This window comes from Thunnus thynnus, chromosome 24 (genome assembly GCF_963924715.1).
Source record: "Thunnus thynnus chromosome 24, fThuThy2.1, whole genome shotgun sequence".
Classification (NCBI taxonomy): Eukaryota; Metazoa; Chordata; class Actinopteri; order Scombriformes; family Scombridae; genus Thunnus; species Thunnus thynnus.
Genome location: NC_089540.1, coordinates 8,801,383 through 8,825,881, shown reverse-complemented (window position 1 = coordinate 8,825,881; position 24,499 = coordinate 8,801,383). Strand labels below are relative to the sequence as shown.

The 24,499-nt window shown below is 42.6% G+C and overlaps 1 protein-coding gene across 3 annotated transcripts in view; it reads right to left on the bottom strand.

Moving 5' to 3' along the window:
- Window positions 1–16,451: 16,451 nt before the first annotated feature.
- nrp2a (neuropilin 2a) overlaps window positions 16,452–24,499 on the bottom strand; it is a 60,361-nt gene continuing 52,313 nt past the window's right edge. For 2 of the 3 annotated variants that reach the window (XM_067582698.1, XM_067582697.1), the window contains exons 16-18: window positions 23,543–23,575; window positions 18,599–18,661; window positions 16,452–18,430 (exon numbers count right to left, since the gene is read on the bottom strand). In XM_067582698.1, coding sequence (XP_067438799.1) covers window positions 18,126–18,430; window positions 18,599–18,661; window positions 23,543–23,575 — 401 coding nt within the window. In that variant the 3' untranslated portion in view covers window positions 16,452–18,125. Of the gene's footprint in view, window positions 18,431–18,598; window positions 18,662–18,828; window positions 21,614–23,542; window positions 23,576–24,499 lie in introns of those variants that run through there. The other variant, XM_067582699.1, reaches the window with a different exon arrangement.

Here is a 24,499-nt window from a genome sequence, read left to right as displayed (position 1 = left end):
TTGCAGAATGTATTTGATGCCTATATGACAAATAAAAAGGCTTGAACCTTATTAAGCCAATTTCTATCACTTCCAACACTGTGTCACATATTTTCAATTTAAATGACATTTACATCATAAACCAAGCGTCAACCCAGGCATATCTTTGACTGATACAATGTATTTTATACAAGTAACTGTATGAAATAAGGTAAAATGAGACCTTGCAATGTTAAAATCTGACCAGTAGATGGCACTAAATACAAAGGCATGATCAAAGAAAACCACTGTAGACAACAGGCTGATGTATGAACAATAGTTCATAAAACCACTATGACAATACACACAGGTGGTGAGGAAAAAACTACTCCAGGAGATGGAACATAATAACAATGTAACATAATGGCATGTTATTAATTGCTAATGGTGTATAATTTTACTCCTGTATTAAAGCCAGTGAATGTGTGATAAAAGGCATTATAGCAATGTGTGCCTCTTCCACTGAAAAGAGTAATTTTCAAGTCAAAGGCACATATAAAGAACATCGTCTCTCAGTGACGAGGGGGTTTAAGTTAAGAGCTTTTCCCATCAAAGTGTACATTCAGGGTTTAGTAAAAAAAGAAGTGAAGTGACTCAAAAGCCAGCTGTCGCATCTCTCTCCCCCAGTGAGGATAAATAAAAGACTCTTCAGAAGAAAAGTATGTGTGTATGTACCTGAATGTGAAAGAAGAAAAAAGGGAAAGCATATCCTGATGGAGTGTGTGCATAAGAAACTGAGCTTGTGATGTTTTGTGTGAGCCTCCACACACACATGCGTGCACACACAGCACACAGGCAGGGATGGAAAAAGGGGTAAATCTTATCATTTAGAGCCTTCACAATGGGCATAAAGAGCTGCTAATCTGCTTCATCTCCCCGGTTCCTTTGTGTGAGTGGAAATGGACCTTCTGTCCATCGGCTGGTTGTCACCCCGCTCTTTTGTCCCCCAGTGGATGTGATGGCCTGCCCATCACAGCCCTCATCTCTCTCCCCTTTTGTGAGCGACCCTACCACAAGCATACAGCCTCAGCTGGAGCCCTATAAGTCCGTTAGGTGTGTCTTTTCTTGTATTCAATCCCACCTTTCTCTCATTCTCCTTTACGCTTTCTTTGTTCTCTGGAGGCTGCCTGACACATATGGATATTAACAGGCGGGGATAAGACGGATGTGTATGCCAATCTAATCCCATGATTTAGTGAGAAAAGAATGTTGGTGGTGTTTGGAATTCTACATCCAATCTCATTAGTAGTAAGGCCGATCAATAAAGCTTTCGGTTCTGCTGAATGTAGTATTCACTGAAGGATTGGGCTTTGTGAATTCACTTCTTACCACAGGCTTACTAGCTGATGACCTTTGCTACCTTTAATACTCACAAATCACCCATGATCTATTGTGTGGAGGGAACAGCAATCAAGTGTGTAGACAGGCTGTTCATAAAGAAGAGTTGGGCTGGCAAGCATGAATGCTGTTGAGCAAGGCACTGAATTTACACCAGCTTACATTTCAAAGTAATATTTTTTCTAGGGGTACAACATGAATTCATATTCAGTGAGGATAAATAAAGAGAGCTCTTATGTAATTTAGATCTTTGAAAATGAGATACTACATGACATTCAACCATCTATATTCAGGCCATGACTTCACCCAGTTTTTGAGGGGAGGCTTATCTGGCACAGCCAACCCACAGTTAAAATCCCATTCAGAATTTCCTGGAAAAAAACAAGTGCCAAGTTCTTGTTTTAGACAGCTGGTCTAGACTCTTCCTTTGACCCATACTCTCTGTCTGCGGCGGAAAAGGAATTGTCCATTCAGGGTTTTCAACCTGTTTCATCATTGTTGTACTTGTATGCTTGCTTGAGTGAGAAAATTGACCACCTACAATTTTCGTGCTGAGTTAAGGTACACTCAGCTACCAGGTTTTCTGTGAAGGGAAAAGATGCTCTCATTTTTTGAGATTTTATGAATGTAACCCAAGGCTTTTAAACGAGTGACTAGCTTCTCAACACACAGGGTCGATGACCTCCAGGTTAAGAGATGTTTGAAAGAGCTTTCCACTTGGAAAGACTTTGCACTTGGCCTACTGAGCTTGACATTGTATCTCTGAGTTTGAGCTTGAACTGTCTGACACTAGCAGCCCACTGAAAGCAGTTCAGCCACCTTTTCCTGCTGTGAAGAGAACAGCGCGGGGGGATAAGATCTCCTGCCAAACTGCTCTTGACAAACACAAAGGGCTCCCTCCACTGCTACTGAACTGCACCCTCGCCACAGTCCTCTACGTCGACAGATAGAGTAGCAAAGGGGAAAGGGGCACTTGGAAGCCAGAAGGTGAGTGAGAAGTGGTAGAGGAAGACAGAGAAGAGAGAGAGAGAGAGAGTGTCTCTCTCTCTCTCTCTCTGTGTGTGTGTGTGTGTGTGTGTGTGTGTGTGTGTGTGTGTGCAAGATAACGCAGGCTAGAGAAACCAGATTGACACCCCTGTGCCGTCAATGTGTGGGCGAATCTGTCACAGATACAAAGGCAGATAGGCTGAAGAGGAGAGGTATTGTTAGAGAAAACACAGAGCACCAAACTAACCTATCTACACACTTCAGGCACGATGGACTGGAATACTAGCAGCACCTTTCTCCTATGCTCCACACATACACACACACACATTTAAAATGTTAACTGTGAATTTGGCCTTTTGAGCTGAAAACCCTCATTATACCGTGTAAAAGCAATGAATTACTTGCCAAACCTGTTAAAATCCCCTATATAAACAGTGTATTACATCCTGAGTGGCACTTACAATATTCTGGTTTGGTCACTAGGGGCAGTGCCACATCAAAACTTGACCTGTGACTCCCTGAGATGCAGATTGATAAATGTGGGTTATTGTGCAGTTTATGTGCTCAGACGTGAGGGCAAGACTTTATGATGAACAGTAGAATGAAGTATGAACTTGAAAAGAGGCACTTTAAGGTGAGTGATATGCTGTACCAGAGATGATAGTTTTTTGAAACAGAATAAGGTCTATGTTTTATGGACTGGACAACTGGCAGCACCTTCCCCTATACTCAACTCCTGCATAGAATAAAAGATGGCCTTTTGCCATTTCTATGAGAAGGATGTTTTCTAAAAACTCATGGACTTGATGCAAGTTTCCTAATTATTTATTTGCCGAATAACTATTTATTAAAATCCCTTTTCAAAAAGGAGAATTGTACTAAAATGTACTAATTTCAGACATTAGATACAGACGTATTTTGTGATGATACAACCTCCACAGCACAATGTAAAAAGTCTCCTGTCGTCCCGCCCTTCCAGTCGCAGATTTGTTGGTGTGGGAGTTGACACTATGGAGGCTCTGATGAGTGAATCCAGCTCCGGCCTGCTGCAGGTTGATGTGTTTGACCTTCAGATACTTAAGTGCAAGTCCTGCCAAATCCACAAACCCCAGAGTGAGCTGCAGTGACTTTAAACATGATCGTGGCCGCTTCTGGACATCACAGGTCTGTTGATAAAACCACTAAACTGCCACCTCACTCTCAGTATGTGAGATAGGTAAATGAAAATGCATGTTGGGTATGTTAAGTCCCTGGAGTCAGCTCCACCAAAAAGAGGTAATATACACTATTGTAGGCAGTTATGACTATTGTCATATAAATATCAAGTGGAGTTTTAAGCGGAATAAGCAATTTTAAGGGATGAAACCAAATCATCTTACACATACAAAACTGATATTTGAAAGCTAGAAAAAGAAAACATTTACAGTTTTACTTACAAATATACAATATACAGTATACTGTATATTCAAATTAAGTATAAAGTATTTTGTATGTATTTATCTGTAAAAATGTCAGTTTACAGGGAGTGAACATAGGAACATGGACACTTGAAAGTTACAATATGACAGTCTTGCAGCAAAAAAGCACTTCTTACCATAGACCATAATAAAGCTTAAAATGTTTTGTTTTTTGCTGAAACTACATTAAATGTGGTGTTATAGCATTATTTTTAGGGCCTTGATTTGTGGCAATGATGTGTGGTTATGTTCTATTTCCTGGTATTGTATCCATCCTTTGTAGTATCACTAACAACAAAAAATGTACAGTACAGATGTGTTTTTAATATTGTAAGGGCTATTAAAGAAAATTAAGTTGCACTGCAGAGTGAAAGTTATTTATCATTACTATTTCTCACTAACTTTTATTATTATAGGAACTTCAATGTTTAATATAATTGTGGGAGCAACATGAAGCCAAACTCATCACTGTATTCTGGAACACATTGTATTCTGGAGCCAGGAGGATTCTGCAGTCACTCTCCTCAATGCACAGCATCTGGACAGACACAGAAACATTGTTACCTTGAACTTTACTCAGAACATCGATAATTTAACGAAACACAGTATTTTGCACAGTATTTTATGAAAATTGTACCTTGATTGCAACACAGATTGCAAAAGTAATTTGACAGACTGTCAAACCAAATCCACCATGGGTCTTTGGCCTGACCCAAGCCTACTGAAGGCTCAGAGAAAGGTGAGTTAATGTTGTCTTTGTTTCAATTTTCTGAACAGTAAATGATGAGTTTGACAGCATTCTCAATGAACAAATTAATAACAAAATATCACTTTTTCTTAGGTGAACAGCCATCACATGAACAGTTTTGTAGAGTCCCAACAACAACAAGGGGCCTATGGATCACATGTCAGTAAAATGCACTGTAGTGCAGGTCCTTATCACAAAACTGACAGGTAAGTCTTGTATTTGACTTCAAATAACTTCACATATAAGTTACAATATACATGTTTTAATATGCTACATGTGATATACTTACTGTGGCTCAGCATTTAACATTACCCATTTAATAAAATGCATTAAATACTCTACTACTAATGAGCCCCTTGTTATCTTTTTTGCATTGTAATCAACTGCTGACACCATTTTTGCAGAGTGTGCAGCTTTCAAGGGGCAGCCCCTACACCACTTCCCCCAAGAAAATACTACTACTCTGTTTTCTTTCATGCTGAGGAGGTTCCACTGCCAGAAAGCAGTGGACCAGCAGACCTGAATAAGTCTGCAACATGGCCAAGAGCAGCAACACAGGCATGGCTGTCCATAAACCACCTCTAACTTCCTGTACCTATGTCAAATAAGTTGAAAAATGTACTCCAATTAAAAAAAAATCTTTCTGTCTCTGCAGGATGCAGCACTTGCAAATGTTTGCCCACTGCCCCATGAGGTCCATTTGCCTCCAAGTCCGCCACCTCCACAGACAATGGAGAAGAAGTATCCAGATTTGTCAAACATGGGGTTTCCTTCTCTGGATGATGAAGTGGCCTTTTTTATGTCTAAGCCTCGCAGCCTGATGCCTTGTGAGGTTCCTCTGCCTCCAAGTCCATCACCTGCTGACATAGTGCACACTCCTGAGAAGAAGTACCCAGATTTGTCTTACATTAGGTTTCCTTCTCTGGATGATGATATTGAACCAAAGCATCCCAACCTGTTGCCTCATGAGGTTCCACTGCCTCCAAGTCCTTCACCTACTGATGCTGCACATCACATGGCACTCATCCCTGAGAAGAAGTACCCACATTTGAAAAACATAGGGTTTCCTTCTCTAGATGATGAAGTGGCCTGTTTGATGACAAAGCCTCCTAAACTGCTGCCTCACGAGGTTCCTCTTCCTCCAAGTCCTCCACCTGCTGACGCTGCATTCCATGTGGCACACTTTTATGAGAAGTACCCAGATTTATCTTCCATTGGGTTTCCCTCTCTGGATGATGACGATGAACTACAGCGTCCCAGCCTGTTGCCTCACGAGGTTCCACTGCCTCCAAGTCCTCCACCTACTGATGCTGTGCTTCACATAGCACACACTCCTGAGAAGAGGTACCCAGATTTGTCTTGCATTAGGTTTCCTTCTCTGGATGATGACATTGAACCAAAGTGTCACAAACTGTTGCCTCATGAGATTCCACTGCCTCCAAGTCCTCCACCTGCTGATGCTGTGCTTCACATAGCACACACTCCTGAGAAGAAGTACCCAGATTTGTCTTGCATTAGGTTCCCTTCTCTGGATGATGACATTGAACCAAAGTGTCACAAACTGTTGCCTCATGAGATTCCACTGCCTCCAAGTCCTCCACCTGCTGATGCTGCACCTCATGTGTACACTCCTGAGAAGAAGCACCTGGGTTTGACCGGGTTTCCTTCTCTTGATGTGGACACTGAAACGGTGCCAAAGCCTCTCAGCGAAATGGCTTGTGTAGTTCCACTGCCTCCAACTCCTCCACCTGCTGCCACTGCACTTAAGATGGTGCACACTCCTGAGAAGAAGTACCCAGATTTGTCTTGCATTAGGTTCCCTTCTCTGGATGATGACATTGAACCAAAGTGTCACAAACTGTTGCCTCATGAGATTCCACTGCCTCCAAGTCCTCCACCTGCTGATGCTGCACCTCATGTGTACACTCCTGAGAAGAAGCACCTGGGTTTGACCGGGTTTCCTTCTCTTGATGTGGACACTGAAACGGTGCCAAAGCCTCTCAGCGAAATGGCTTGTGTGGTTCCACTGCCTCCAACTCCTCCACCTGCTGCCACTGCACTTAAGATGGTGCACACTCCAGACAAGAAGTACCCAGATTTGAGAAACATTGGCTTTCCTTCTCTGGATGATGAAGTGGCCTGTTTGATGTCCAAGCCTCTCAACATAATAGCTTGTGATATTCCTCTGCCTCCAAGTCCTTCACCTGCTGATTCAAAGCCTCTGCCTCCAAGTCTTTCCCTTGTTGAAACTCCTCACCTTGCCAAGAAATACCTTGATTTATCTTTTGTCACTTTTCCTTGTCTGGATGATGACTAATGAGCCTGAAACAATGAAATAACTCACAAAACCAAAGCCAAAATTTGTTCTATTTGTTTTCTTTTTTCTTGTATTTATAAATATGTATAATAAAAGGGACTGAATTATTTTTTTGTCTATTTTCTCATTCTAATTTTGAAAGGTAGACTAAAAGAACACCTCATGATGGACAGTGTGTTGAGGCCAGGTCCTCCTCATCATAGTGGAGTTGTAATGTATTGGAGCTACACACAGTTTTCACCAGTGCCCCAGGCTTAGCATTTTTCTGCTTCTTACTCAACATAGGACAATCTGCCACAATATGTTCAGGTTTCTTAGAAAAGAAACAAACTCTCTGAGGTTGCACTTTGCACTGCATCTTTCTCTACTTTTGTTCAATTAAATGGGAAGCAACAGCCTCAGGTATGCAGCTTTTCAAGGTGACTCAACTGTTTAAGCTGATCAAGAGTCTTCACCTTCACCTCAAAGAAGCTCTGTTTTTCTTTTTCAATAGTACATTTTAAGTGTTTTTTTTAAATTATTTGTCATTAACATTTTTATTATTTATATTGTCAGACTCAAGTAGCTATTTTGGTGTTTGCTTTTACTTCTGCTTGAGTGTGTATTACAGTCTATAAAGTAAATTTTAATTGGGTACAGTATTTGGTTAGTCTACCCACCTCTGCTGAACAAAGTCGCATTTAACTACACATAGAAGCAAAACATAATGCTCTATCATCACAAATAGTGCTAAACACCACACACACAAAGTTCAGTCCATCACTACCTAACCAGAAACTACCTTATGCCTAACCACCTACTCTGAGGTACACCAATCTCCACACAACTTTAAAAACTGCACACATTTTCTCCACTCAGGATTACCTCAAACCAAAAAAACAACAACTTTTTTTAGAGGGTTTACCTGTAATACCCAAGATAATTTATGCCACTCTGTAGCAAGAAAGGCAACAAAACACAATCCTTCTCAACCCTTGGTGTATAATAAAAAAATAGCAATCTTGTATTGTAAAAGCCCAACATGTAACATCATAATGTGAAGGAAACCCAAAAATGCCAGTCAACGAACCTCTGCTGAGTCTGCTGGCTGAGAGAGAGAGAGATGGGGGAAGGGCCTTTTGTAGCGTCATCAGGTGCCACTGATTGCACAGGAGCAGCTGATTTGACTGTAGACAATATTCAGTGGGAACATACAACATATGCTTATATATGCAAATATGCAGAATGTGCAAAATAACTGCAACAGAGAACACAAAAACAAGGAATAAACTGTATGTTTAGTGTGTGAAATAGCAACAAGAGGTAATTTTTTTTCTCTCCAAGATAATCTTGTTCTTTATTAGGATCTTGGCTAATGGCAACTTGCTGACCACAAAGAGAAATTAGACTAAATATTGGAGATAAGAATTAATGAAAATATTTATCTTACTAATGAGAAATCAGATATCACAAAATGAGCTGGAACCATAAAATAAATTGGCTCCTATGCAGGAGACCTGAGTCCAAAATAATTAGGAAAACACAAGTACAACCAGAAAGACAACAATAAACTTATTTTTAAAGCCTGCCTGGCGTTTTCTCAATGGTCCGTGTGGAGTAAACTTCATCTTTTTATTTCAGGATTTGACCTTGATCAGATGTGCACATTCATATTATCAACACATGTAATAACAGAATATTCCCAAAATACACAAAGCCTTGCCATGAGACATAAATGCACATTTTGCCTGATTTATCCCTGCTTTGAATGATTAAGTATGACGTGGGAAGTATTAAATGAACTGTAAGTGCTGCTATGATCCCCCACCCAAGAAGAATTAGGAGGAGGAGGGGGCACCTTCCTGCACGAGTACCTTCGCAGTCGGGCCGACTTCCATGCAGATTGGCAGGGAGGCTGCCAGGGAGCGGAGTGTCAATTTTAAAAGAGCATCTCTTTCCTCTGGGCTGGAGGGTGACGGATAATGCTTTTGTGCATTACAGTGAGGGGAAGGCCATCCATCACAGCTACGTGCATGCCTTAGCCTGTGTGTGTGTGTGTATACAATATGTGCATGTGCTGATTGTATGCAGGTAGTGTTGCTCTCCTCCAGGCTGTGGTGTGGTTATGGAAGGGGAGGAGGGGGAGGAGGAGGCCTTGAGGGTAGATGCAAGGCAGGCAGAGCATCTGGAGACAAGGACTCTCACTAGTGTCAAGCGGGGGCGGGTTATTTATATGGTTGGGGGTCGTGGGAATACTGGAAGCATCTTCTTGCTGATGAAGAACTGATGCTCTCAGACACATTGCAGTGCCAGTAGTGGGTGTGTGTTTTGTGTCAAAGGCTACCTTGCCAGCACCAGATGTTGTCATGCATCTAGGGTGGCTGGAGGCAGGGGAGGAAACACGGAAATGCAATAAGAAACATGCACAGATATATATATTGTATATACCACACAGACACACACAGCATATGATTTTATATTCATAAGTTACAGGAGCTGTTTTTTAATGGATACAGTTTTGACAGTGTCACCAGTCGAAACTTAGCAGGGGACAAGACGGTGCAGCAGGAAGTCTCACATTCTCTCCGACGCGTGTGCAGGGGAAAATATGAAGTTCAAAAAAATCATATTTTGGACACAAATGGCTGGAAAATACAGGTGAGAAGCACTGCAGAATTGAATTTATATGCGCATAATTTGCAAAACCTTTTATATTTTCACTTCTATATAAATCTGGGAGGCAATCCACTCAATACAGAGGCACACAAGTATGGAAGCACTTCTCATTCTTTGGGAAGGTACTGAGAGAGATATATTATAGTTTGACCTGGTGAACTTGCTCTGTTTAGCATGCCATGCTCTCTGGGGCTAACATACAACACCCATGCTAATGCTGTTCCTATAGCCGCTCTTGTTTCCATAACAACTAAAGGTGAAAGAGATAGGCCTCTAACCAAAAAAACTCAGAGCGGCTTGGGTGGGAGGACATCTGGGAGCTAGACCTGTGCATGCACACACACACATACACACTTACTGTAAAACAAGCACACACACAGGTCCGTTCATGTAAACAAAAATACACACATCCTCACAGCGGTAATTTTACACACCCAGACTGCATCCACCCACTCATCTGCCCACTCTTGTTGTTTTCCCTCTCCAGGTGTGTTCAGAGGAGAGGGCAGGTGGTGCGCGGTCCCCTGGTTCCATCCTCTGAGAATTATTACAGTTACAAATAATCCCATGATGACGCCAAGTCCAAACAGTTTCAAAAATAAAGACGGGATATTGATTTGATATTTGCAGTGCTATTTTTCAGTGGATTGGGCTGCTTGTTTGTTATTCTTCTCAGTGTATATATGAAAACTGCAGTGCTACGTCTTTGTGTGTGGCCTTGGTCATGGGAGGAAGGCCTTTTGTATAGCTTGCTTATTCTACTATGATGTGTTTACTTGACTCCCTGCTTGTGCCCCAGTGGCCTGATGCTGTTATGTCTCAAAGGGCCCAAACTGTAGCTCGAGAGGGACTGATAAGCAAATTGAGCAGGCCCCTTTCCTCCTTGCTGCTCGGTTATATGCAGAACAATTATTACATTCGTATACAATGTGTTTTCTCCTTTTTTTTACTGCCTACTCTCTCGAATCACTGTATGAATATTTCAGAGTGTGAAAGCTTGTGAGAGCACGGTGATTTCAAGCTCATGCAGCTGTGAGATTCACTTGTGCGATATAATAATTCAAGTGAAGAACAATACTGCACAGAAAAATGAGAGGAATGCGCAGAGATAAATCTCCAAACACCTACTGCAAATGTTCCATGAATCTACCTCTGTGACATCATTCAGCAAGAGCCTGTGTGGTGTTATGAAGAAGTATGGAGAGCCCTTTCATTCAAAACCCTACCCACACCGTGCAACACCTATCCAGTTACCAGGCACCCAGTACCCAAACCGTGCACCACCTACCCAGTCATCCTGCGCTGCCGCTCAGTGGACATCGCGCGATGTTAATTCGACAGCGCGCGCCACCCAGCTGACAGCGCGCGATGTCCAACTGGACAGCGCGCGATGACCAATTCGACACAAATTCAAACGCCTCTCTTAAATCAAAAGTAAGAAGAAACTTTGCAAATAAGCGAAGATCGGGGGAAATTGGTATTATGAATATTAATGTGTGCCCTCCAGTCTGTTGGTGTGTGTGTGTGTGGGGCGAGATAGAGAAAAGAAAAGAGAGAGAGAGAGAGAGATTGCTAAATTGGCGGTTTGAATGATGTTTAACTGGAGCTCAGCACAGTTGAATGATGCTGTAAATCCGCTTTCTCCTGGGTGCAGTTACTCAGAGCGCCGTGGTACAGAACTATCACAGAGAGAAGGATGTCACCACATTACATTCACGCACACACACGGACGCACACACACACACACACACACACACACACACACACACACACACACACACACACACACATTACCTCCTACAAGGCATAAAATATAACCCATACCATCAACAGCAACCCACTCAGAGGATTGAGAATATACACAGAGCACAGAGCTACATCCCACATTAACCAAACACAGAGGTCTCTCCTCTTGAGGCTTCATATCCACACTGGCCTCACTGACACATAATCTCCCTCTGCCACAACACTTTTCCTCACGGTTTACACTGCTTATGATCAAATCAGGAAAACAGAGTTAAAAGGAAAACAACAAAACAAGACAGTCACTGACTGACAGCTGCAATTTCATGCCATAATGGAAATCGGCGTTGTGTATAAATAAATGAAGGATGGGATGAGGTCATTGGGTTTTTTTTTTCCAGCTGTAAGAGATGTATCTACTATATGTCTAAATGTATGATTATAAACCTTTTCCCTTGCAGATTGGTATTCAGTTGCCAGCTAACATTGATATTTATAACTTCACTTAAGGGCATTTATTATAGCAAGTTGCACCAAATTGAAATTACTTGAGTAATAAGGCTTTTAAGGGCAAAAAAAACCCTTCTGTGCTTTTTCATTTTACCTTTTTATTTACTGCTGTATTTTCTGTCTACATCATACTGCAGTGTCCAACTTCATCAAAGAGGAAATGTGGCGGGTGTTCTTACAAAGCCGCTTCGTAAACACACGTTACTTGTGAAGCTAATTTGATTCAGATGAGGAGATTTATGTGCAGAGCCAAGCAGACTCGGGAGGTTGTTTTTCTTTTTTTTTTTTTTTTTTTTTTTGAAGGGTAGAATCGTCAATTATTTTGGAACAGATGGGTCTCAAAGTGCAATTGAATTTGATTATCGCCTCAATGGAATACATAATGAAAGAGCCCTAATTTGAAGAGAAAGTTATGAGAAGGCCATTTCAATTACTCCACCAACTAAAATGGGGGTACAAGCCTTACACAACAGACTGAGGCATTATTCAGATGATTTTCTATTTCTTATTTTCATTCTTTCTTCTTCTTTAATGACAGTGAGAGTGAATCATGATGAGCACAGCTGTTTATTTGCTTGTTTCAGAATTTTGCCCCAGATGCATTCTTGAAAGCTTTTGTCATCGTTAATTGATTACCACTTTTCATGAAATACAACTTTGTTTTTTCTATTCTATTATTGACATGCTTGTTCAAATAATAACAGGGTTGGCAACTCAACTCTGTTGAAATTTTTTGACAGATTTGGAGTAAAGAATTGTCTGCGGTACCAGCACTGAAGAGACGCTTTAAAAATGTTTTGTCCAAGAGTGTTCAAATGCTGTCAACCTGTCAAGCATGATTGCTCCACCAACAGCTTTCTTTTACTTAACTTGTGATTGACAGTTACATTTTTAGCTTTTTTCTCTCTCAGGTTCAAGAGTTCATATTGATTAAGGTTTCACAGCAGGCCCAGAACTTATTTGATCTGTTTTGAGAAAAAACTGAAAAAAAATCATCAGTTATTCCTTCATCTTTAGAGCACTAACACAATGATCGCTGCCCCTTAATATCATTTTAAATTGCTGCTGGGTGGACTGGATGTTTAAGAGTGGATCCTTGCCAAATGGAAACAAGTTATTAGGAAGGTCTATTTGTGTGTGTAGAAACACTAAATAGATAGCAACATCAGCCTAATACCAAAACAGAGCTTATATCTAATTTAACATATCAGTGGTTTAAGAGATTACCTTGGGCAAAGTAAACATACCATTAATTTTAATGAAATATTCAAGTCAGACTATTTACAGGTCTACAAACTCCTTAAAGGTTCATAGATTTATCTTAATAAGCTGTGAGTGTGGCTGCCTTAATCCAAAGCAATTACTTGAAACAGCGCGATTGTTACAATACAGAATTTCTCAAGCAGTTCTGATCCGTCTCTTGAACTGCAACACCTTCACTCAAATCCAACCACAAACACTCCAGACAGATGGTTAGGACCCATCGCGAGAAGCCTCCCACCATGCTTGATAACAAGTTTCCCGGGCTATATAGGGCAACCGTGACTGTAAACACACCAGCCTCAAGTGGAGCGAACAGGTGGCCCACCACTTAGGATCCACTGGTCACGTTGCGCATGTGCCCACAACAAAAATTCAGTTATGAGGAAATGCTTGAGTCTTGGTACGACGCCCTCAGATCTGCTGACGGAGAAAATATCAGAGCTGAGGTGCTTTTGGGAAATCAAATCCAGAGCTCTGCACCCAAATATTGCTGATGAGCAATACCAGCATCAGCTTCGGTCTACAGGGATTAGAATCCAAGCAAAAACAAAACTAAAGCCAGACCATCAGAAATGTGCTCCCTGGTCAACAGGCCACAAAAAATGCCTGAAATCACACTCACACTATCTTTTTTTTTTTTTTATCAAGTTAATTTCCTCTGTGCTGCTTCACAATGACACGCACACTGGCCTAGTTTGGAGCTGTGAATAGAGCTTTTCTCATCCCAATCATTTCCTCCCTGTATTTGTTTTCAGAGGCAGTATCCTCTGGTGGTGGGGAGATGATAATGTCACGGAGGAAGGAAAGTGATGGTCTGCCTGGTGTTTATATAAGACTTTGGCATTTGTTGTCACTGGGTCTGCCGTCATTGGCAGGCAAGTTGCCACAGAGGCCCTTTCAATCTTCCATCCCCCGCACACACACACACACACACACACACACACACACACTGACCCATATAGGTGCTTTGAACCGCTGGCAGGCCCGACAAGATTATCTGGGCCCCCTTCCCAGGAAGACCATTGGGATGTGGGTGTGCGGTGGTGTGTGTGTGTGTGTTTGTGTGTGTGTGTGTGTGCATGAAACATATCTAAAAATGTAAGTATTCTCTGTCAGTCACTGCATGTGCATGTATATATGCATCGCTGCTGCAGTTTTCTGACAGCCCTTTGGATGCTGTTGAAAGAGATGTGAGGTTAGCCTCCAGGTGGTTCTCTTTTTCAGGCTGTCACTGACGGTGCAGGGAGGAGGATATGGAGGATTTTTGAATTTTGCATTTACGATTTCTGAATTTCTCCTGGGAAGGTAGAATTCTGCTCTATTAATATTCTGCATGACTACATCACAAGCCATTTCCAAGAGTTAACAACAGTTAAAGCCGTTGTATCTAGATACAGCCAGGCTTCACCTTGCTAGGACACAATGAGAAGCATCTGTGTATGAATATAAAGTAAATACTACGTGATTTATTTATTATAAAACCAAACAAAGTTTCTTCCCTACCTGTGAAGACTAATGTTCTGCCTGTTTGCCCTCTCTTCCATCTTGATTACATAATCCCCAGATTAATTAGCTGTGTGTTTCAGTCACTTCCTGTAGCGCGACCATCAAATGGGCTCCCTCTGCAATCTGGCCTATCGACTTACAGGGCGCCAGAGCCTTTTCTTTGAAGGCCGCCTCGGCTTCAGAGGCAAAAGAACTCTCTGATCTGACGGCTAAAGGAAAGGGCCCCTGCAGTGTGCCATTACAGACTGATAAAAAACCTAGAAAAACAACATTTGGGTAACACACACACTCAGAGGGAAAAAAAAATTAAGAATAATTTGGTTGTGAAAACAAGAGGCGGTATGGAACAATGACAATCTGGCTCCTTTGGTAATTTCCTGTCGGCGTTCATTCGTGTGATGTGGTCGTGACTGTTCTGCCGGGATCAATCAAACCTGTGAGCAGATGGCATCGCACTCCTCCGGCGGACTGGGGATTGTCTGTGTCTTTTCAGAGGCGGTAATTGGCCCGCTATGTCATGGACCGGAGCATGCTAACAGCCACCGCCATCGCCACTGTGCAGCGACAACACGTGTTGTTCTGCTTTGTATAGCTCCTAATGTGGTACCTGTGCTACAGGCTCCATTTCATCTCAACTCAAAGTTGTGTTAAATATTGTCAAAGTTAATAAGCTATGATGCCAATCTATTTCAGCAAGGAAAAACACATTTAGGGAGCGCACATAAGCTGAGAAATGCAACATTAACTTTGTCGCTCTCATTTTATCTGTCTAGTCATGACTGTAACAGGCATCATGAGCCCCCCTGCCACCCTCTTGCACAAAATGTGGACCACTTAGTCTGCTTTATTGCAGGCGTCCACAAGACCCAGAAGAGTGAAAGATATCGCATTCTGGATCTGAAACCCTGTGCTGCATTTGCTAACAGCGTTTGCATTTAGGTGAGGAAAGCTTATGAGGATAAATGGAACCGTGTGTGGGAGACGCAGCACGCTTTATAAAAGAGAGGCAGAGTAATTGCATGTGTACTGTATGACTTTGTGTGTGTGTGTGTGTTTGTGTGTGTGTGTGGTTGAGACGCCGGGCACTTCAAAGCTTTGATGTTGGAGCTCCTAAATGAGGGCCACCAGAGGTCCAGACTAATGGGACATCATGGGGAGATTAGAGGCCAAGTGCAGCAGGCTGACAACACAGCATTATGTATGTATGTGTATGTGACAGAAAGTGAGAGGGAGAACATGAATTTGTGTGTGAGCGTGATTCCCCGTGTGTATTATTTTTGCAATTAAAAGTGAAAGTTTGGCTCCGAGTCTAAGATGGATTTCGTTGGTTAATTTGACAGGAAGTATTTAGTTGTGTCCACAAGTATTACAGGAATGTCAATAATGCTAAGAAAACTTTGCATCAGTCAAACTTCTGTGTTTTTTTTTGACAACTTTTCTAAACACATCACAGCAAGAAAATCTTGGCCAGCTTATTCTTTAGTATGGTATAAATCCTTTATTAAATAATCATAACAATAATTATAATAACAATAATAAAAAGAGCATTTCTGTACAAAGACCCCTTTAAAACAACAACAACAACAGCAGTCCGAGCAGTGCGAAGGGGGGATCCTGTCCTTTTATGAGTTTGGTCCTCCCTGGCAGAAGGGGCGCTATCACTGTCACTGTCAGTGTCAAATTACTGTATCTGATACCGGCTCCAAAGGCAAGCTGGATCCCCGAGGCTCCAAGGCACTTTGAAGAGAGTCAGTGGGATCCAGAGATGCGGGCCTCAGAGGAGAAGGAGGGCGAGTGTGTGTGTGTGTGTGTACGTGATGTGGGTGAATTGGATGAAATGTTAAATGCATGTGTGTTTCTGTACTTCATAGTCATAGGGCTCAAATATATACCTCATGCTTCTCAGCAGCAGCCACTATTCCCTTCATTTTTAGGTTTGAGTGCCTCTCAGCGTGTATGTTCATGTCATTCTGAGAGAGAGTGTGTTAACGTTCTGTATATACATCTGTATATACAAGCGGATCCTGTCAGTGTGTGTAGACGAGATGAGCGTGTGTGTGTGTGTGTGTGTGTGTGTGTGTGTGTGCACGGGAGGGAATAACGAGACTTTTTCCTCTCACCCTCTCCTTCTCATGGCTTATGAGTCCTCTCAGAACATGCAAGACAAGACCCCTTTCTGATTGGTTCAAAACCGTCCCGAGGTATGCCCGCCTTGCTGTGCGAGAGCTGACATTAAAAAAAAACAACAAAAAAAAAAACAACTTAAAAAATAGGCCACAATTAGCCAGCAGGTTGAGGTGGGGGTGGTGCGATGTGTGTGTGTGTGTGTGTGTTTTAGGGGGGTAGGTCCTTTAAATCATGGCTTTTGAGGTCCACGTGTAAAAAGAGAGAGAGATGGACACCTCCTCTCTTGTCTTGGTGTCGCCTCAACGTTCCTTTTCAACATTTCCGCGAACAGTTTGCTTTTAAGGCTTGTTGTGTGTCCGGGCACACAGTCAGTCGATTGAGAAGAACTGTCCCTGGCTGTGCACTTGTTTTTGATCCCGTTTGTTTTTTGTCCTCACGAAAGCGCAGAGGGAACACCGCCCCTGTGAGAGGCAGGGGATTTTAGTGCTCTGTCAGTAATAGTCTCTCTTGCTTTCTCTTTGTTTCTCTTTCTCCAGTGGTTTTCAGTCTCTGCCCTTAACAGCAATCCATAGGTTGCACCGACCAAAGCTCCTTGACCTTTCACCGTTAACCACAATGTAAACATGACCTTCTCTTCGACAGGAACCAGTAACAACAGTCTCTGACAACTAAATCTAACAATAACTCTCCCTGTCATTAAAAGAATGGGTTAAAATTCCCCCCTACCTCCCCACCTCTACACACACATACACTTTCTTTGCCTCTTTTTCTACCTATCTGCCATCACAGACTGGCAATAGGCCAGAACCAAAACATTAAACAGAAAGAGGGTGACCAAGCAGAAAGACAAACTTGAGGGGTGTCAGTGACTAAAAATACCACAGACTGTCAGGAAGGAAGAGGATAACTGAGGCTGATAGGTAGCAGAGTCTACGACGGAACAAAAAAGCCAACGGGCCACACAAAGGAGCTAAGTTCTAGGCCACTGTGTTCACATGTGATCAAAAAAGACGCTTTCTAAGCACGTTCCTAACCTACCACCTTTCCAACACAATGTGTTCTGACTCAGTATGTGTAGCTTACAGTATCCAGTTTCAAAACTAGACCTCTTACAAATCTATGATGCATTTATAAACAGTTGTCTTTTGGTGGAGCAGGAATCTGTAATTGATATGTGTAGATATTTATTTTTTGAGGCCTAACACCCCCGCAATGGAACAATCCATCTGGGTGACCCCAGTCTTTCTCTCATTGGTTCAAAAACTACCAACACTGGACTGTGCCATGTTTTCCAAACAGGAAACAAGTACTCATTTGAGCTAAAAAATGGCGTTCTTGTTGTCCAGGGATCTGCACCATTGAGGAAGTAAACTGACACTAAAGTGAACTGGAGGAAATGAAGAAAATAGTGAGAGGTTCCATTCTGTCTTCTTTTGCGTTTCCTCTCTCAACCTCCTCACGCCTCGGTGCAGCAGCGCTGTTGGTTCAGTTTGACCTTGTGCTTGAGACCATCGTACAGTTCGAAGTTGTAGTTCTCCAGGGTGGTGGAGGAGCGTGATGACAGGCCGCTGTAGGAACAGGTGCAGTACAGGAGGAGGCCGGCGCAGACCGCACCGAGCAGGACGCCTAGGGAACTCATGACGATGATGGTGACCAGGATGGGGTCCAGGGTGTACAACCACGAGTTGTCCTTCTCTGAGACACGGGTCACTGGAGGCTCAGATGATGGTGATGCTGTGTTCCTCTCTGGGAATTGTAAACCTGATAGAAAGTGAGATTAGAGACACATGAAGTTGAATTGATGACAGACAAGTTGTGCCTTAATAAAAGATTTTGGGACTGAGCATTTCATCAAAGATCATTTTTTCAAAATCAGGTTTAATGAATGTGTTGTGAAATGGTGTTAGATGTGAGTTCTTCTTAGCTTACCTCCACCTAGTGGGTTTCTGCCACTGAAAAGTCGTCCATCTCCAAATTCATTGGGTATCTTAACTGTTAGAGAGAAGCACAGGACACGACGTCTTTAAGCATCATGCGAATTCCTCATTGCTTTACTGATGATTCGGCTTAACCCTTTGCATATTGAAAATAAGTTCATATTTACTGGTGCTAAAAATTGACAGATTTGGCATCCATACACACACACACAAGTCTTGGTATAATAGAAAAATATGACTTTATTAATAGAGAAAGATCATTATGATACATTCCTGTCAAACACACAGTCATCACGTAGCATACTGATGGTATAAGACTGTTCATTCCATGTGAAGAAAGATGCAAACATGTCATCAGATAATTAACATTACCCATCATTATCACCATTAAAATCATCGACACTATTACTGTCAAGTTTAAGAGTGGTGTATAAGATGATCCAAAAAAACAAACAAACAAACAAAAAGAAAAAACAACCTAATGGCAACAAATGTCAACATTTAAGTAGTGCTTGTGACAGTTTTGTTCTCCATTCTGTGAAACCTGCAGCACTGCCAGGCGGTGTGAACTGGAAATTGATATGTATGCGAGTGTCTGAATTGGAAAATTACAAGTGTGACAAAACTAGCAATGGCTGCAGCACTTTAGTTGAGCCCAACAGCTCGAGTGTATTCATACTTAGATGAGTTTTCTCTTTACTTTTTTGTGTGTTTGTGTGCATTTGTGTCTATGTGTGTGAGTGTGTGTGTTTGCGCTCCCTGCTCTTGGCAAGCATACGGGAGTGGGAGTAACTGCTTGGCAAGGCACACGTCTAGATCTAGAGGTCTTTGATAGCCAATGGCGTTATTAATACTGTTTCAAGGGCAACAGAAGTCGGCAGAGTATTGGGCGATGGAGGTGCGGTAGATGGGAGGGAAAAGTGCTTACCGCAGCCTTAATAAATGTTATCTGTCCATTAACTAATTACAACTATTAGATGCTTGGAGCCTAACGGTGTCGAGATGGACCAAGTAGGGTGTCCAATCCCTCCTCCCCAAGTTGATTTAAAAGCACACAATGAGAGCGTGCCAATAAACACTTTTTTTTTTTTTTACTCTGAAGAGAAAAGTGCAGCTACTAAATTTTGGCAACAAATCGACATGCATTCTGCTGAGCTGTGGGGCTAGTAAGTGATGGATTTTTGCTGGTGTGACAGATCACGAAAGCACGCCCTGTTAAGCCACAGAGTGAAGACCTCAATTTCATTCAATCCAGGGTGTTAAACTGAGCTCATGTCACATCTCACCACCTCAGTACCGACTGATGAGAGAGAAATTGGTGCCAATTGGTCTGTCTCAGTCAGAATTCAGTCAGTTCGCAATAAAATTAGCTTTCAGATCCCAGACATGTTAAATATCAGTAAGAAGTGCATTAGCTATGTTTGGCGTCTTATGGCACTAAGGAAATAACCCTCTATAGCTGGTGCTCTACTCTGGTTTTGATAATGTTTTAGATTTCCCCAAAGGGTGCATATATACAGCAAAACACTGCACTTATGGCTTCCAGCTGGTCCAATGGCATTGTGGGATTTGTAGGAGTATTAATCAAGAAAGAAGTGATGATGGCAGACAGCTGTGTCTATTTACAACCCTAAAAACAACAAGCACATATTCACACTGAAAACACAGCAAGACTTGGCTCGGCATGGCTTTCATCTGGGCAGCTCAGAGACATGGGGAACAACGGGAGTGGGTGGTATGAAGCATAAATGGGAGTGGAGCAACGTGCTTTATTACGCCAGAGAATCAAGATGAAACACTAAACACTGAAGACGGCTGCATCCATCACTGACTGATGCCTTTATCAGGAGAAGACAAGACGTTCAATCAAATGAGCTGGTTATCTCCATTTGTGATGTAGGACTTTAAGTATGATGGATTTGCATTCCTTTGTTTTTTAAATGTGCACATGCTCTGTTGAAAAGGACAAGGGAAGGATTTTTTTCTCCTCCGTTACAACAGCCTCACTATTGGTACAACAGGCCTAACTCATATCAAAGCTATCTCATGTTGTTTTTACAGAGATACCAAGACCTTTATGTTCTGGGGCTTGCCAGATAATTTCCACAGCTAGCACATTCGAATGCCTCTCAGCCTAACAGTTTTCTCCTCTCTCTCTCTCTCGGCACTGCAGAGCTCCTCATGTCTCTGGGGTCTTGTTTTAGCCTGTGGTTTGGCAGCTCTGGCTGGCTCTCACAGCGGAACCACCTCGACCACCCCCACCTCCCCTTCCCAGCCCACACATGTCTGTGTGTATGTCCATGCTGGGGTCATTCCAGGAGGACCGTTGGGGTTATGAGGAGCCAGACGGAACTCAATGGTCCGAAACAAGCTGTTCAGATAAATAACTTACTCAGACTTCAGTCCTCTCATCAGGAGCAGCATAGTGTGAAATGTCAACAGCAAACTCCTTAATGGAACAAAGAAGAAAACAGCAACCAAAGCTACATCCATTAGAGAGAGAGAGCACAGTGGGTTTTTTTTTTTTTTTTTTTTTTTTTGCAAATTTTTCACTTGGCAGTTTAGGACAGTGTCTGTGTAATCATCACCCTTGCAACTGTAAACTAAATGAGGGAGGGGTTCGTTGAGTGGATTTTCTGTCAATCTTGCAGCATCACGACACACATCCTGCCACTGACATCACAAGTGGGCATCCTGCTCTGCCAAACAATGCAGCTAAGTGCTTCTTTTCAGCAGAGGGTACGGTGTCGGTCCCGGCTGTCCAACCTCACTGTCAGGACTGGCTCCACCCCTGGGGTGGCCATACTGGAGGACCAGTTAGAATACTGGAAGCACTGCGAGGAGCTGTGATAGGCCACTGACAGCTGGCTCTTCTTGGTGGCCAGGTGTTGTCGGCAGCAACAGAGGGCTCTGACAAAGATGGCCACCGCCAGGAGAAGGAGGGCGCCCCCGGCGGCCATTATGTAATACCAGTGGATGGGCAAGGGAGGCACAGGAACGCCTCCCCCTGGTGGAGAGATACAGAGTAATTGGCCAGCGGGAAAAAGAGAGGAGTGGCACTTGTTTATTTTCTACATTTAATTCTCTATTTTCTATCCCTATTGGTCTTCATCATACGAACAGCAGGCGTGCACCTCATATGAGCATGCACAAGCATGCCAGTTGCAAAAATAAAAATATAAATCTCCAAGACCAAAAAAAAATTAAAATGCATCCATTTCTCTCATGTAGCTTGGGTTGCGGTTGGAGGACAAATTTTCACACCAAGATCATCACAAGATTTGGTTTGAAATCAGTCCAATGGTTGATCTAATCAAATGTAATGCAATTCAATTTTTCAAAGCTCCAATGGAATGACTTGGTGTGAAACGAAAGCCAAAATAATTAGTTATAAAAGCACCCACACACATTGAATTAAGGAGCTTCCTCTTCGTGCTTCACACTGGCACAGGAAGTCCCAAACAGCCCCTTGATAAAGTCTCAGAACCATGCAAGACTCAGTCAGACACCACATGGGAATCCAATGTTCCAGAGCTCTCTCTGAGCTGATATTGGATTGGCATTTGTTATTTAGCTGGCTCGAGCTGGCAGATTTGTTTTGAGTATATAATTTATCCAGTTCTCTGTTCTTGGTTTTACATTTTTCTTTTTCTCATGCATCAGCCTCCTGGCCAGTCCTCTCCTCTTTAAGCCAAGCGCTGTCTCCTTGGAGACTATCTCCACAGATCCTCTACGCTGCTGCCCCTGGCTTGAACCCCCTTCTCAAATTCTTGGTAAGAACCAACTAACTGCCTTCCAAGAAGCCTCTACTATACTATCCAAAACTGAATTGTGAAAAAAAACGAACCCCTAAAGACACTGAAAAACTGAAAAATAAAGCCCACGTGTACCATCCAAACTTGATGTAGAGAGCTGTAAGACCGCATGAATGTCACATTTAACTAGGAAAAGTGAAGCAGAGCTGAATACATCGTGATTTTTGGACCATGTCACATAATTACAGAGGGAAATGGTGCGTGCTCCTGCTACTTCACACTGCACACACTCATTAGACAGACCTGAGTTGGGGAGAGGAGAGAGAGAGAGAAACCCGTGCTTGCCGCTGCTCAGTCACTCTATCTGATTGCTTTTCACTGGGGACACTGGTGTGTATGTGTGCTGTGATATTAATGTGTGTGTCTGTGCATGTTTGTCAAGGGTTAGAGACTCTGTGTGAGCTTGGGTGTGTATGTGTATGGAAGCGGAGGGAGTAGAAAAGCCAAAGAAGTGCACACACATCACATTCACACTGAAACCGCCAAGCTCTTATCTTATTGGAAGACATTATGAGATGCCAAAACACTAACATCAATCTCATAGAGTCCCCCAGGATACTCTAAATATTTTTCATGAGGCAGACAGTTATTTAAAACCCTTCAGGCTGTGTCAGGCAGCCTAGAACTGAGAATATGTTGCTCTTTTCAAATATCTGACTCCATGAGGTGTGCTTGATTTAGCTTGCCTTGCACGCAGAGTTTGCTCTTTTGCTACTAATCCTTTGTTTCCACGGAGACTGACAAGGTAAAACTAATGCACAACAACAAATTACTGAGATAACCTATTTTCCAACTAGGTTAGAGTTTGGGAAAATCATTTGGCATTTGCAAATTCAATAATTAGTTTGTTTGGCAAGAGGTTTAGTATTTGTTTGGCGATGTCTCCATGCTGCTGATGAAGCGATGAATCGCTAGTTTTAAAAATGAATGCAGTTTCATTAATCTGGAAAACACACAGCTCTAGCAGCCTCAGTGTTGTCAGCCACGGACTGCTTTGGGCTTATTATTTAGCAGTTGAAACAACGTAGTGCCACCAAGCAAAAAACCCCAGGCTAGTGCATACCAACGGGAAAGGAAGCAAGACCAGAGAGGAAGTGACGTCATAACAAAATCAGACTCACCTGTCATTTCAGGAGAAAAAGCAGCGAAGGGTTCTGCGAGGACAGAGAGAAAGTCGGGAACAGAGCGAGAGAGAGAGAGAGAGAGAGAAAGAGAGAGCTGTTAGATAACTTTAAATATGAGGAAAAAGTCAACCAAATGTCACACAAATGTCACAGGACTATCAAACTCCTCCTGAGGAAATTTAAGTTAATTCCTCGCATAGCTCACATGAATTATGGCATTTACTCAGCTCCTTTGCTAGAATGCAATTTCAAACAGAGTACATTGTGTGAGTTGGGAACTTGAGATGGGCTGTGCTGAGAGTGTATACGCTACGTGTATGTGTGTGTGTGTGTATGTCAGTGTTTGCAAAGTTCACGCATTTCAAGTTGTTTATCTGCGGAGTCCAGTTAAACTGGAGAGGCCTGGATGTTTTTGGCTTGCTGCAAATGCACAGAGCAGAACCTTGACTTTGATTGCCTGGAATGCAAACACAAAGAACTGGTGTGTATGTGTGTCTCAGTGTGTTGGACTGTGTATGTATATGTGTGTGTGTGTGTGTCGGGGGTTGGTGATAGAGGAAGAAGGAAACCGACTTGGGAACTGGCGCCTTTTGGCGGGAACACCAACGTACTGTGAAAAACTCAACTGCGTTGGGTGATAAGCGACGTCCCAGCATGCTCTGGGAACGGCGAAGGAGGGGAGGGAAGGGAGGAAGGAGGAAACACTGAAACATGGAGGCAGGAGGGAGTTCGACGGTCATTTTTGCCTTCCAAGCGGCTGTGCTGCTCAGACTCTATCAAGACTCTCATGACACACACGGAAATGACACAGAACGCAAACACAAAGAGGCAAAAACACACAAAAACAGAAGTGTTTGCCACAAGCTAAGGACATAACACACACACACTTTCCCTCAATTACACATTGCCTGCTCCCCTATGTGGTCCAGCTCCAAAGCACATTGGACGTCAGTC